Source organism: Meleagris gallopavo, chromosome 1 (assembly GCF_905368555.1).
Source record: "Meleagris gallopavo chromosome 1, MGAL_WU_HG_1.1, whole genome shotgun sequence".
Classification (NCBI taxonomy): Eukaryota; Metazoa; Chordata; class Aves; order Galliformes; family Phasianidae; genus Meleagris; species Meleagris gallopavo.
This window is the reverse complement of record NC_139404.1, coordinates 63,906,876-63,922,503: the sequence shown is the minus strand read 5'-3', so window position 1 is coordinate 63,922,503 and position 15,628 is coordinate 63,906,876. Positions and strand designations below refer to the sequence as shown.

Here is a 15,628-nt window from a genome sequence, read left to right as displayed (position 1 = left end):
CTAAAATTATAAAAAAAAAGAAGTAGATGATGTTATGTGAAAAGACAGAAAACAGAAGTGGAGAAGCAGTGACTAAAACCTGATGGGTTGGGGCAAGGAAGGGGAAGAGAAGTATAAAATGCTACCTATATTTAATAAATAAAAAACCCACCCTCATTCACTTTTCAAATCCTAGATGGAAGAACTTCAATCTGAAGTAGTGTGGGTGAGACTTACCATCAAGTGATCCAGGACTGACAGCTATGAACTGCCCCAACTGTATCCATAAGAGGATGAAGCAACTCATTAATAACGGATTGGTGGATATGGGAATGATAAACATTACTATACCTAGAAATGCAGGTACAGATTAGGGGGAAAAAGAAAGAGAAAGTTAGAAAATACTATGCAGGAAATACAGTCAGCTCAACGGTCCTGCATTCCTGACTTCCTTATTATTCTCAGAGAAGTTAACCACACACAGACACTGACTGTTTCAACTGAATATTGCTAACAAAAACAGATCATTCAAGCACAGAATGCGCACCATCAGGCATCATCCAAAGTGTGAAGCATGAGGCAGAGAATCTCACTGTTACACTGTAAACAGCTCAACTTGGAAAAGCACAAGAAACTCAACGCAAGCATTATTTTACTTCGGACTACCCTACCACTTACAGCTTAAAAAGAACAGGGACAGAGAAGCAATAACAATATCTTCATTTGCGCTTCATAACAGAACAGAATCTTTGGGCACTATCATGTCAAATGTGCAAATTTACCTCACTTGATAAGTTTTAACAATCCTCCTGTGACAGTATTTTTCAATTAATACATTATATAAGGAAAAATGAATAGGATTGCTCTTAAAATAAAGGATGATATACCTTGCTATGAACCTTACCTTGAAAGGTTTGTCCCCACTGTGTGTCAGCATATGCCTCTGCAACCAACTTTGACTCGTTGAAGGTGTATTATAAACTTTGCAACCCTTCCACAAGCAAACAAACACCTGATAAAGTAAAAATGTGGTCAGTTTACACAAGTCAAAGAAAACAGTAAAAAAAATTAGCAAAGAAGCCTGCTTCCACAATTCAAATTAGTTCAAAGAATTTTGAATCAACCAGTTATTCTGCAACATAATTCTCAGTTCACCAAGGCAAAAACAACTGAAACCACAAGTATTCAAAAATAAAACATAAAAAGCCAGGCGATCCTGCAGATAAACACAATTAAGGGCCACAGCTTGCATTTGCACTGTGCATCAGAATCACCCAAGTACTGAGATACAAAATTTTTGTATGATGAAATTCACATTTTCTGGATAGCAAAAATATAAAGGATAAAATGATTTCATCTTATAAGCAAGAAATAACTTCACTCTTTAAGGCAAAGTTGAAGTCTTAATTAAAACCCAGATGTTCAAAAATAAGTTTTATACTCTAGAATACTGGATAACCCTAGTTAAGGTTCTAAGCTCACTTCCTGATGAATAAAGTTAAAATCTTCCATAGGATTTAAAATCCATGGGTGTTTAGCTATTTCCGTGTACAGATTAGTCACACGCACAATAGTGCATTAAAGGGAGTAGAACTTACTCATGCTGCTTTTCTCTCTCTCCTCTCATTGTGTCTATCTATAACCTAGAGAATAAAAAAGCTCAATGAACTTGGCTTTCATCAGAAATTCCTCAACAAGTCTGCGTGTGAAGGGAGGTACAGCCCCAATTTTTAGCAGCAGAATACAGTCCCCAGGAATAGCATTGTCCAAAACACTTTCAGAATACCTTTCAGAACTGCAAGCAACTAATTGGATTTGAGTTTCTTGTTCTCTTTCAGGGATTGAAAAACTGAACCTTCAGAACACTGTACTTTCAAAACAAAAGAATAGCCAGAGGAGTGCTGTGTGCTTGCTATGTAACATACAGATACCCCAGCTTACTAATGCAAAGCTGGAAAACCTTGTATGCCTATGTGACTGATCAAGGTCTACTGACCCATGAGGCCTAACTTCCTGATGCTTTGGTGTCTGCTGCTTCTCAGCACTGAAGTCTCCCTGTAGGCACTGGAATTTTCAGATTCCTGGTACTGAAACAATTCCTTAATTGTCCCAGTATCTCCATCATCAACTGCTGAGCATTCAGGAAGGAACTACTATGAAACAACAGGTTGTTGAAATGCAATCTCTGCAGAAAACATGCACTTGGTTTTACAGCAATGCATAAGCAACTTCAGCAAGGCCTTTTGGGAGCAGGTGTCTGAAGCCTGTATCCAAAATATTTCTAACAAAACATTTCAGAGAGATAAAACTATTATTCCATTAGTGTATCCTGGGCATTCATGATTCTATATGAAGTGGAACCGTTATCTTAGTATTAGCTTAGAAAAAATATACATTACAACCATAAAAGCAACTGATAAGCATGCTTATAAGTTCCCAGTAAGCATTTACTACCTACTTTTCTTCATGTTTATAGTCACTGAGCTGATTTTTGAAAACCAATGAAAGCCTCGCAAGAACATGCACCACTTAACCGCCTCACCAGCAGATGGCGAACCAATCCTTGGAAGAAAACAGCCAGCATCATTCCCCTGCCAGAGCATCCAGTGGAGAAACTTTACAACAAATAAATCAGCTCCACCGGGGGGAATAAAAGAAGTGTGAACTGAACACAATAATCAGGCACACAGCGTTACCTACAGCTGTCTCTTTCAAAAAGATGAATACACTGGCATTTTCTAAGCAAAAATATCCACAAAGCACACCACACTGAATGTATACACACAAATACAGAATGGAATATTTTTCAGGTTTTTCAATCTCTTCTTGAGAAATAAAAAGGGGTCACGGGTGGGACAAAGGTCACCAAAGATGCATTTATATGAAATTCCACAGGATACTGATACATCTCATCCACTTAATTGTTTCATCCAGGATACACATAACACTTTTGCAAACCTACAAATAGAATTACAGAAGTCTATCTCATGGGTGACTAAGAAGTTGGCACATCGGTCAGATGATTCTGCCTGGAGTTTGGACTGAAAAAAAGTCACTAAATATCAAGCTGAAAGTTCAGTCATAACAAATAACATTAGCTAAATGCAGCCAATGAGTCACAGCCACCACTGTGACCCAATTAAAGTTACAGAGTTAATATTACACCATTTGGAGATTATTTAAAACCTTAACATTGTGAGACCTACCAAAACTGCACCACTTAACCAGGTATTAAACTGAAATACGTATTTCAATTTTTAAAAAAAAATACTAGATGCAGTTACATTGAAGGTGTAAGACCTGCCATCAGTACAAACAGAACTGTTTTGCTAAGACTTGTACTCCCAAAACAACCAGTTTTACTTCTATCTTATATTTTATTACAACAAGACTCCCATTTGTAAAAATAATCAAGATGTGACTTAGCCTGAGTTAACATGCAGCAACACATACAATAGGAGTTACAAGAAATTTAATTCCAAGTATTTCTATGTAAACCAGCATTTCAGGATGCTGAGAAATTACTAAGTCTATTAAAAATTCAATAGATTCAATTATTTTATTAAGAACATATTTTCTTAAAGCTAGCCATTCAAACAAAACCATAGAATGGAAAAATAGAGTGAACTGTGTAAAACACAACAGCTGAATACCCACCACCACATTGCTGAGGGCCTAACCTCAGTTGTCACTAGCTACAGAAAGGATATTTTATAATATAAAATTACTGCTGTCATTAAGAAGAGCAATATCAGTAACTAAGGAAGAAAAGAAATAACACAAACCCCTCCTCGCTGACCATCCACATGTATGGAGCGAATATGATCTGCCAAATCCGGGCTGGAGCTGAAGCAAGCGTGGCAGTGATCCCAACAACAGTTATAAGCAATGCTTTTTGCAGAGGAGGCAGGAACTCCTTGTCCATTCATCATCACCGGAGTTGAACGTCCACTGGAAATTGTGCTGTCTACATCCATAATAGTGCTGCTTATGCTGTAAGAAGAAAGTTCGTGTTTGTTACAAACTTTATTTGTTCCATTAACTTTACGGCACTGCATCAGATTCATTTAGGTCAAAAAGAATATCTTACACATATTTATTTATTATGGTTCATCACTTTAAACAAAGCATTTAGTCAGAAAATAGCCACTGTGTAACTTATGGACAGCAGCAACAGAAGACAGGGCCGGAAAGCTCTCCCCCACTGAAAAACTTGCCAGAAAATCTTGTGTGGTTGCAGCTACTTCTAAGCCACATCACTCATTCCTTATTTTTACTCAGGGGATGAGGGCAAAGTACGTGTGGTCAGATCAGAGATGTACCTACACCTATATCCACAACTGACCCTGAAGCTTTACAGGATGCTGAAGACTCCCACACTTCATTATTTGCTTTGCATGTCTATCAGATACATTGAGTAAATTAATGATTTGACCTTGTTTTAGGTTATTGGTTTGACAGCTTTTTTTTTTTTTTTTTTTGGAGGGGGTGTGGGGAAGGCTGGGGAAGTAGCTTTTGCAAAGGAAAAACTGTAGGAACATATGGACAGCAGGGTCATTTTTATCAGATGGTCTGTTATGTATCATGACAGATACAGAGCCAAGACTGAAACTGGACAAGAAAAAAAAAAACCTGAAGGGCTCTTTCCAAGTTAATGTAAGAATTACAAAGAATTACAGAGGTAAATGGACGTTGTTCCTGGATAAAAATAAAATAGCTACAGACATGCCTTTTTTTTAACCTAGTGAACAGGCTCATTGCCTTTCAGAACCCTTTATGTTCGTCTTCCATAAAGCCACAGAATTAGAGGACAGCTCATCTTCGAAAGGATCTCAGAGAGCTAGTTAGTCAAATTTCCTGCTCAAATACAAGCAAGTAAGATCGGATTGTTCATGGCCTTCTACAGTTAACTTTTTAATGGGTATTTTCAAAGCCTGAAGTTTCTGCTACCTTTCTAAACTGGCTTTCCAAACATCTGATTAACCTCATTGTGGAAAAAAGGAAACATTTCCTAACATCTCATCAGAATTTCTAGTGTTGCAACTTCAGTCTGTCATCATCTTCTTCACTTTACAGTTGACAACTCCAGCTTCTCCTTTGCTATACATTTCTTATCAGTAATAAAACAGCAATAACCCTCCCATTCTTATTCTAAAACTGAAGAAACCCAACCTCTCAGCCTCTCCAAGCACAGCATTTACTTCAGCTTGGGGGCACTCCACTGGATGCGCTCCAGTATGTCACTATCTGGGAGGCATCTGTTCAAAATAGAGCAATCCAGATGCAGTTTCAAATGTGCCAGGTAAAGAGGAAGAACTACTTCTGTCGACCTAAAAGATACGCCTTTTCTAGTACAGTCTAGTACGTGGCACTGATATTTACCTAAGTGTCTTTACATAAGTCTTTACTCAATCTTCTGAGTAAAATGTAAGGAAAAAATAAAAATCAAATGGCATTACTTTAAAAGAAATTTTGTTCCATATTTCTGATGCCATACTCACTACCATTCTATAACATATTTTGACATGGATGAAACAAAAGCTGCACCATTATTCGAAATTAGAGGATATTACCAGCACATCTGCTCTTTTGCTTTAAAATAATTTCACAGAATGGCCCAGGTTGGAAGGAACCTCAAGAATCATGAATCTCCAACCCCCCCCCACCACAGGCAGGGCTAGCATCCTCCACATTTAATACTAGACCAGGCTGCCCAGGGCCCCATCCAACCTGGCCTAATAAACTCATTTCATCATACTTCTTTTTTCCTTTAACCACTGCTAGCTAGCATCTTTTTCCTGATTTCAAAATTCTAATTTCCCTTGTTCATATTTTTCCCCTCCTCAACCATAGGCATTTCATCATGTTTGTCAATATCAAATGTCATGCTTTAGTTATAATAACAGACTCCCTTTACAAAGCTTTCCAGTTAGAACATATCCTGAGCAATTCTCTTAGGGAAAAAAAAAATGCAAAGTTCTTGAGACCTTGTCAACAGGTTTTTGCTTTTATAGAAGTCTATTAAACATGAATTTGCTAAATATTATATAAATTATATAAATACCATCTTCTATTTTTCAATTAAAAAAAAAAAAAGAACCCCTTACAAGGCATCCCTTCTTCCCCATGAAAGCAACACTGGTTTCTTTCTGCTACATAAGGTGTTTCCACATGCCCATTATTTATTTTGTTCCCTTTTCTATATCCTGAACATGTACAGCTTTCCATGCCCCACATCTCACCCCATCTTCTTTCTTCTGTACACGTAGTAACCTCGGTTCCTTTCATAACACAGGCTCACAGTGATAAAACAAAAGTGGCCAACAGAAGCCTACAGATACGGTTTTGAACCTGTTCCATGTTTCTGTCTTTTCTCGTAAGTCTAATTTATAATCACCAGAACCTTCCAAAAATGCAACTAGATCTGACTTGAACTTACAGGCTCAACGATGCTAAGAGGCTCTAACTACAAAATACTAGTAACAGCTGTTAGCATTCCTCTAGGAAGATACCAAACTTTAAAGTATAAAGTACGTTGCAAGGAATCACATTTTTCCCCCAATGCCAGATCCGTAATAGATGTACCAGGAGACTGACATTTCCACCTTCCTTATTTGGTACCTATGCCAAAAGTTATTCCTGAAAGTAAAATCTAAAATCAGATTACGAAAGCAAAAACTACTGACAACCAGCAGTCTGCCCTTGTGGTTAAGACCACAAGGTATCCTGGGGTGCGCTAAAAAGAGCATGGCCAGCAGGTCGAGGGAGGTGATCCTCCTATCAAGCAGCAGGTATGGCCGCATCTGGAGTACTGTGTTCACTTCTGGGCTCTTCAGTTCAAGAAGACAGGGAACTTCTAGAGAGAGTCCAGTGGAGGATCACAGAGATTATGAGGGGTGCGGAGCATGTCCTCAGGGGGAAAAGCTGAAAGATCTGGGGCTGTTCAGCCTGGAGATGGGCAGGAATGAAGTCGACGGGGCCAGGCTTTTTTTGAAGGTGCCCAACAACAGAACAAAGGGCAATGGGTACAAACCGGAACACAGTTCAATCAGAACATGAGGAAAAACTTCTTTACTGTGAGGGTGACAGAGCACTCTAACAGGCTGCCCAGAGCAGTTGTGGAGTCTCCTTCTCTGGATATGTTCAAAACCTATTTGGACACTTTCCTGCGCAACCTATGGTAGGGAAGCTGCTTTAGAAGAAGTGTTGTACTGGAAAATCTCTAGAGGTCCCTTCCAATCCCTATGACTCTGTGAAGAAAAATAAGGTTACTTAATAACATACTGTTCCTCCAATACATCCAAGTTCTGGAGTTATCCTAAAAATTTTCTCAAAATCAGCATTCAGAAATAGTTTTGAATGCATATGAGATGGCACATAGCCTGACCAATTCTGAATATAGTACCGTGACAATGACCCATGGTTCCAACAGGGAGTTGCTTAATCAAGGACAGCAAAGCACTAAAGGTGCCCTATTAATGCAATAGCTGCTTCAGATCATTTCAAGCGGATAAATAACCCTAACTTTATCATGGTTGACAGGTACTACAGTATGGAGTTTTATCCATGTTTTAAACAGGAGCTTAAATCTTCCAAGATTTGTACAGTCGAGTCCATGTTTCTATATCCACTGCAAGCATTAGGACCATTCTCAAAAACCCCACATGAAGGCACTGGCAAACACTTGTCTAAGAAGGGGTATGGACCTGATAACCAGGACAGACCAACAACAATTATTCAGCATGGCTCTCTCAAAGATTCACTGCTTTTAAAGCCTGGTCTGAAGGGTGAAAATAACAAGAAACACAACCCAGTACAAATTCTGTGAAGGACAAAGTATGCACATCTGCATACATGCATTTGGTTTCACAAGCATGCAATCTGAAGAATTCTGCTAAGCTGTAATACAAAAATTCATTGAGCAATTTATAGCATGAGACAGCTACTGATGTTAAAAGTGCAATGCAACAAGCACTGACTGACTTTACAATACAAAACCACAGGTCTCTTAATTTTTACAGATCGGGAAATGCAAATTCAAGGTTTTTTTTGTTTTGTTTTGTTTGTTTTTTTTTTTTAATCTTCAAAATGCTACTTTACTTGTAGAAAACTATCCTTACTTCTGAAGAAAAACATGCAAGATCTGGAACTAGCATACTGATCCAGCAAAAGATACTATGATAAATAGGTATGTTAATGACACAAGAAACAAGCAACACTTAGAAAGCTAATCTGATTGTAATAGTTAATGTTTGCTTTGTTCAGCTCTAATCGTCTAAGTGCTTGCTAAAGGCTAACAGATTAGAATTGCATCCCTGGAGGTATTTAAGACAGGTGTGGACATGACACTAAAGGACATATTTTAGTGGTGGGATTTGCTAAATCAGTTTGACCATTGGACTTGATGAATTTGAAGGTCTTTTCCAACCTAGATGATTCAACAGCTGCTATCAAAATTAAGTATTAGAAGAACTGGGATAAAAGAAGGTTGCCCATACCATTTCAAAACAAGTAGCATATAGAATTTCTTGGAAGTTTATCTTCAAGTGTTACATTAGACTACAGTTCTTCAAAGTATGCAAGACAAAGTAAAAAGGAAAAAGGAACTGAAATCCAGTTTGGTGATAGTAAGTCAGTACTTCATTTAAAAGAAGTCCTTCTGTTCTTCTAGCTTGCATAACTAAGACATTAAAAGCAGAGATGAATAGTGCTGTAACAAGGCCTAAACAGCTTAATTGCTTACAAAACAAAATCATCAGGGTCACAAAATAACGGATCATTTTCTGGTTTTTCTGTCAACAAACTCCCCTAAAAAAGCAAGAAACACTGCTCTGACATTCCTTTTCTAAAAATAACAAAATGAAAAGACTATTTGAGGGTTTTATTTATTTTGTACTTCCAAAAGCAACTCAATTTTAGGTTATCAGCTGCCTAGCAGTACTCCAATAATTGAGATTTTTTTTATTATTTTTTTTTTTTAAACTTTTATTCCATATCACTTAGTGAGTTCTGGGTCAGTCAGGATAGACTACGAAGAGAATCAATGAAAGATCAGCAACATCTTTCCTCTCTGGCATGTTTTGTACAGCAGAAGCACATGTAAGCTTTGTCTATTAGGCCAAACATTGAGAAAATATCAAGAAGCTTTTCAAATAAAGTTTGTAGATATATGGTATCAGTGGAAACACTGACTTGGAAGACCACTTGACTTTCAATTGCCATTTCAAGATCAAGGAGAAAAATGATCACGGGTTTTGTAAACAGAACTGTGGCTGCTGCTTAAGTCTATGAAGATTTAATTGCAAGACTTTTTCCTCAATCCTACTGATTTACTGCTATTTACGGGGATCTCAGAAAGGGCATGAGAGCAATGTGTGTCTGCACACATACCATCTTTTTGCCTAGCCCACTAGAGTCCTGACATCAACCCAGCCCAAACAAGGCTGGACTACTACAGCAGCGTCTGTGTATCTTTCAATCCCTGAATAGGGCTTTCCAATTCAATCTGACCTTAGATCATGCTGAGTAGAAAAAGTTCCATAACAAAAGAGAAGGTAGTAGTGGTAAGTACATCTCCTTCCTGCTCCACTTTCTTTTTGCTTTCTCCTTTAATATCCACAGAGCGTGTAAATGAGAGCGTAATAATATTCATCAGAGAACAGCGCAAAGTCAAGAAAGACATTCTGGTAAACTAAAGGTAAAGATACTGAAACAAACTGTAGCTAAGAAATTGAAAACAATTTTTTCCCAGTTCTCTTTTTCTCCCCTCTAAGTCCTTTTTCCTCAGCCGCGAGATCTGTTTAAATCCTGACTGCCGCTATCAAAGCAGAATGACACTAGTTCAACTTAAGCGCTTGTGGCATTCCCCTATTGCTAGTGACAGACAGGTCTGGGTTTGCTCCCGAGCTGTAAGCAGGCTTCAGCTCTATTGTAATGGATCTATAGACCATAGCCTGATGAAGAACATTAGACATTTGAGTTTCAGAGAGTTCAACTCAGGGGTCATCCCAAACAATAGAGCATCAAAAACAGTCACTGCTGGAGAGAGCCTGCATACACAATAGCTGTTTTTAAGAAGCATCGTTCAAAAGACTGACTAATTACTAAAATTTAAAACTGTTACAGCGAGCACAACGTTGTCTTCCAGACTGTTTTTCCCTACTTTCATCCTAATCCAAGCACCAGAACGAACCTTAAGTTAAAATCACAGCCCTAGGGGCAAGAACTGAATGCTGTTCCAAATCGCCTCTCTACACCAACACCTAATTTTACCAAGTCTGCAAATGCTGGCAAACAATGCCTTCCAGATGTAGCAAGGTAGAATGGAAAGTATTGCATCTTCTCAGAAGAGCTGAACCTTTTTCCTTTATTATGGCCAACAACTTTGAAATGAAACTGACATTTAAAGTGTATTCATTAAGCAACACAATTAACGTAAGCTTAACTAAAGGAATCGTTACCTCAAAGGCACTGTTGGAGGTCTTATTTTTACATTTTAGCTAAAAATAATCAAGCTGATAATGAGGATGTATTAAGATATTTATTTAAGCATCACTTTCATGTTAAAACGTTCATACCTGCACAATCTATGCTGAATGTGAATCAAATGCATCTAAGTGATTAATTCAGTCCACACCGTGTTTAGAAACAATCCTGAGACTGAAACATCAGCAACAATAATAGAGCAGCAATTGTTAAAAACACACAAGAAGGTTTCTTCTAGCATATTCAGTCTTGGATTATTACTCTCCTTTAAGGATCTGAACAAAATTAAGCTATTGTTGGAATTGCATAAGAACAAGTATTTCCTTTTGAGGAAAAAAAAAAAAATCTCCAAATTCATCCCAATTTAAAATGCACATATTTCAAACCACACAACTTACCACGTGCACATTTGGGCACTAACTGCTGTGTACAGTTAAATGTGAGTGAAAATATAATGAGCCTGTGATTTAATGCATTACAAAAAATGGCGTATTGCACATCATTCCTGACACACACTTAGCTCTCCGAGTTGATTGATTTCCTCACAACTGCAAGTAATCCCTTCTATTGAATTTAATGAATGAAACACCCCAATTTCTTCACTCCTCCCCCCCCTCCCCTTTTTTTTTTTTTTTTTTGGTTAATCTTTCAGAACAACAGACAGTAGGGGTTTAGAAATAGTATCAACAAAAAAACAGAAGCAGCAAGAACAGCGTAACTGTATTTTCACTTTCCATGAGACCCCATTAGCCACCGGGTACCAAGCACACGCACAAAAGCCCAATCAATTTACAACTATATTTTTAATGTCTGCTATACATATTCCCCAAAGACCTTAACTGAAGTAACCTTCCCTCAGGCTAAATTCAGACCTAACAGATGGGCCTTACACCAGGCCCTTGAGGGTCAACAAGCAGTCCTGTCTGATCAACAGGAGCTCATTGCAGAGTTACAGTACCTCCACAGAGGATGCTCAGCATCCAGTCCCCAGATGTTCAGTATGTAAGCAAAAAGGACCCAGATGATCGCAGCTAACGTCGAGGGAAATGACTTTGATGGTTCCTATCATAAATAATCTCATCTTGCAACACAATAACTTTAAAACCAACACAGATTTCAGGGAACATACACTGCAGCATTGCTAAAACCATCACTACAGAGCAGCCATCAAGCCACACTAAATGTGACCGATTAATCTTCTAAAATACGTAGTGCTGATCAAGTCGTAAAGCATCAAATCTACAGAAGATTGCCTCTGACTAGATGAAAGCATAATTAACATTCAAGAATCCAAATACTACAAATCTCACTGGAAGTAGGTGAATATTTTAAGGATAAAAAACACCCTGCTAATTTATTTAGCTTCACTAGCCTGTGAAATACCTTGTCATTTCCCCGTGAAGCTTCAGCTACTTTGTCCCGATCCATATGAAGGAAGCTTAAAGACGACTGAACTGAAGAACTCAGAGGAGAAATATTACAACAAACAAACAAAAAAAAACACTCAGAATAATGGAAACCAAATAGCAGACGTTTCTTACAACAGCTTCAAGGGTTAAAACCTGGAATTCCAAAAGAAAAGCTTTTACAATGTGAAAGACCAAATCACAATTAGGTACTAATCCCAAAACAAAACAAACAGCATCAATCCGGATCATTCAATTACAAATGCCAAATCAAAACAGAACAAAAACTGAAAGGAAAAAAATTGAGGCGCTTAGTGACACATCAGAGCTCTACATCGCTTTCATGCTGCTAGGAAAAGTCAAGAGAGAAAAGGTTCACAAGCTTCTCAACCTTTCCAAAACAAGTAGAAGTCTGGGGCACAAAACAGACCGCACAGCAGCTTCTCTGCTTTTTTAAAGCCAACAAATTCAGATGTTATTTACACTATTTCCTATAGACTTCCTATGTAATCAATATCATAGTGAAGACAAACCCTCACAAAGCTTGAAAATGAGCAAGTGATCAATCTTGAGCTCCTATCCTTGACAGAAAACTCAAGCATCTGTCTCAGGATTCTTTCCCTACGATGTCTATCATTTCCAAACACAGGAGTAATGATACATTCTCCAAGTAGCATCACATGATTGACTCTTATTTTATGTTCTATTTTCAACAACAGGATGCGTAGCTCAAAGGTGCAAAAACCTGAAGCAGGAGACAACTTTAGAGGTACAACTGACCTTAGTACTGCTCAACTTAACACCCCAAATTACTAAATTGGCCCTTAAGTCAGAAGCAAGTAAGAATAATTTCAAATGGCTTTGCATTAAGATTCAACTGTTGCTGACTTTCAAGGAGTAAACTTCACTACCAACCTCTTCACAGGGCTTATTCTATCAGAACATCAATAATCAGGATTACCAGTATTCAGTAAAAGACAGTGCTAAGCACAGCTATACACATGCATCCAAGCAGATTTAGATTTCATTGTGCTATGATCTCCAAATGATTATGCCAAGTTAAAAGTGAGATTGAAACAGCTCACAAAACAAGAGACCACCATGAGCCAGCAGACTGGTGAACTTGAACACTCACCTGATCTTTTTTGTTCTCCTTCCTGTCTTTGGTGAGTTTGATGATTTACACAAGCAACACATATGCTTCTACTACTAAGTTTCTAGAATTATCAATTTAATTCTCCAAATTGAACATTTGTGTTCCATAAACAGATCAGCTCCCCATACTTTAACGGACACAGTTTGACTGCAGCACAGAAATGCCATAAAGCTTTGGAGCTCCTATAAGTGTATTTTGTTTGTTTGCTCTTTCATTTATCCAGCAAGTAACCCAGAGACGATCTTCAAAGCAGACAGGAAATAGAGCTACCTGCATTTCTAACAAGTTTTTTGTTGTTGTTTTTAACTGTTTTTAAATAGAACACATCCAAAACAATTTCTTAACTGATAATCAGTTTATGAATTTAAGAAAACCCACTACCAGTAAGAAAATACTAGTGCATGCACATAAATCACAATCAAAACAAGAACAGACTGCAGAACGCTAAATGGCTAAAAAGAGAAGGACAGTCCACACAGCAACAACAAATGAGAATGCATGGATGAAAACAAGCCAGAACTAAGTGAAGTGTAAGTCCATCACTGTGCTTTAAGTCAGTATCTTCCATTCACACCTGTTTTAGCAACTCCTATCCATAAGGCCCACTGATAACCAGACAAGCAAAACTCCACAGATGTTCAGAGGCAAGGAAAAAAAAACCTAATCAACACACACACAGAAAAAAAAGTGGGTGTCAGCAAAATTATTTTGTGAAAGTCGAGGGGAATTAACCTAGCAAGTAGGAGATGCATTCTAAAAACACTAAAGATAGTAAAAGAAAAGCGCAGGACTTGGTGATATAGCATTTTCCAAAAGCAACTTCAGGGTCTTTCTAACTTTAAGTGAAAAGAAAACAATAAGGCAACTTCTGAACAAGTGGAGGGTAATGGAAGGGAGGAGAAAGACCACGATAACCCAAACTGCGTGAGGTAGGAAAGCACTAACTCCCTTTGAAGCACTTGTCTCCTTAGTCATTTGGATGCTTGAACTTTTCTTCAATATACTTCACAGAAGTTATTCTGACACAAATTTCTCATAAGGAAAAGACTTAAGAAATGTTCTGTGCTGCTTTGGCCTCACCCTGAGCACTGTGTGCAGTTTTGTATGCCACAATATAAGAAGGACATAAAACTATGAGAGAGCATCCAAAAGAGGGCTGTGAAGATGGAGAAAGGTCTGGGGGGCAAGATGTGTGAGGAGCAGCTGAGGGCCCTGGGTTTACTCAGGCAAGAGCAGAGAAGCTGAGGGGAGGCCTGATGGCGGCTGCAGCTCCTCACAGGGAGCGGAGGGGCAGCGCTGAGCTCTGCTCTGTGTGACAGCGACAGGGCCCGAGGGAACGGCATGGAGCTGTGTCAGGGGAGGGGCAGCTGGGGTTAGGGACAGGGTCTGCACCACAGGGCGGTGGGCATGGAGCGGGCTGCCCAAGGCAGTGGGCACGGCCCCAAGTGCTGGAGTTCAAGGAGCATTTGAACAGCACTCTCAGACACAGGGTTTGAATTTTGGGTGGTGCTGTGTGGAGCCAGGACTTGGATTCAGTGATCCTTGTGAATCCCATCCAACTCAGATATTCTGTGATTCTATACATCAATCCTAAAAACAAGCCTGCAGAACTATTTATTGAACATCTGAATAGGTATATTGCTGAGAAATCGACCTAGGAGAAAACACATCACTCAGGGAGAGAATTTTGCATAGTGTGACAACTGGTAGTATTTAAAAACATGTTTTGAAATTCTTCTTGAAGCAGTTGCTAATGTTAGAGTAAAACTGTTTCTAGATTAGGTGTAAATACCAAGAAAAGGGAACAGCATTGCAAACACTTCATTTTAACAGTATTAGACCAGGAGAAGATAGAAAAGCTCTTCAAGGCAGAAATCAAAGGCATTTAAAACAGCAAACATGTACAGGAAACAAAACACAGCTGAGAAAGTGTGTTATGAATCACCACCTCTCCAGAGCTGCTTCCACTCTCCTGGATCACCTACTTTGATTATTTAGATTGTCAGCCACAGAGTACTTGGGCTTATGTATTTACAGAACAAATCCAGGTTATCACCTGATCTGTAGCATGCAGATCAACAAATCTCAAATACAGTGAGGAAACCTGGCATGCAAAATGTCAGAAGAGCAGTACGAAGTACAGCAGATTAAACATGCACATTTTGTGATATGACAGCAACAAGTATATATGCAGAAGCATTACATATATCTAGAAATTGTAAGTGGCTCTACATTAAAGATACAAGTATCTTTAACACTTTCACTTCTGGGAAACCACTTATTTCCAACTTGATCATCTTCTTGGAGAGTTAGGAATTTAAATTTTTAATGAAACACACTCAGTAGTAAAATGAGCTTTTTTTTTTTTTTTAAAGTGTGCTTTCCCCTTCTGAGAACTATATTTAATACTACATCTAATCAGTACTGGAAGTTAAAAGCCTTCAGGTACAATGTCAAAGAAATGCCACCAGTTGTTACCATAACGGCCTCATTCTCCCAGCCTCAGGATGGCTACTCCCACTCCAACCACAAAACTCGAAAAACAAGCATACATCAAAACGAACAGAAAAAGAAAGAGGAGACCAAAACTCCCCTTCCTATT

At 38.5% G+C, this 15,628-nt stretch overlaps 1 protein-coding gene across 2 annotated transcripts in view; it reads right to left on the bottom strand.

The window, feature by feature from the left end:
• AEBP2 (AE binding protein 2) overlaps nucleotides 1-15,628 on the bottom strand; it is a 51,135-nt gene that overhangs the window by 27,691 nt on the left and 7,816 nt on the right. For both annotated transcript variants that reach the window (XM_085231161.1, XM_085231171.1), the window contains exons 2-3: nucleotides 3,765-3,972; nucleotides 884-991 (exon numbers count right to left, since the gene is read on the bottom strand). In XM_085231161.1, coding sequence (XP_085087287.1) covers nucleotides 884-991; nucleotides 3,765-3,972 — 316 coding nt within the window. The remainder of the gene's footprint in view (nucleotides 1-883; nucleotides 992-3,764; nucleotides 3,973-15,628) is intronic.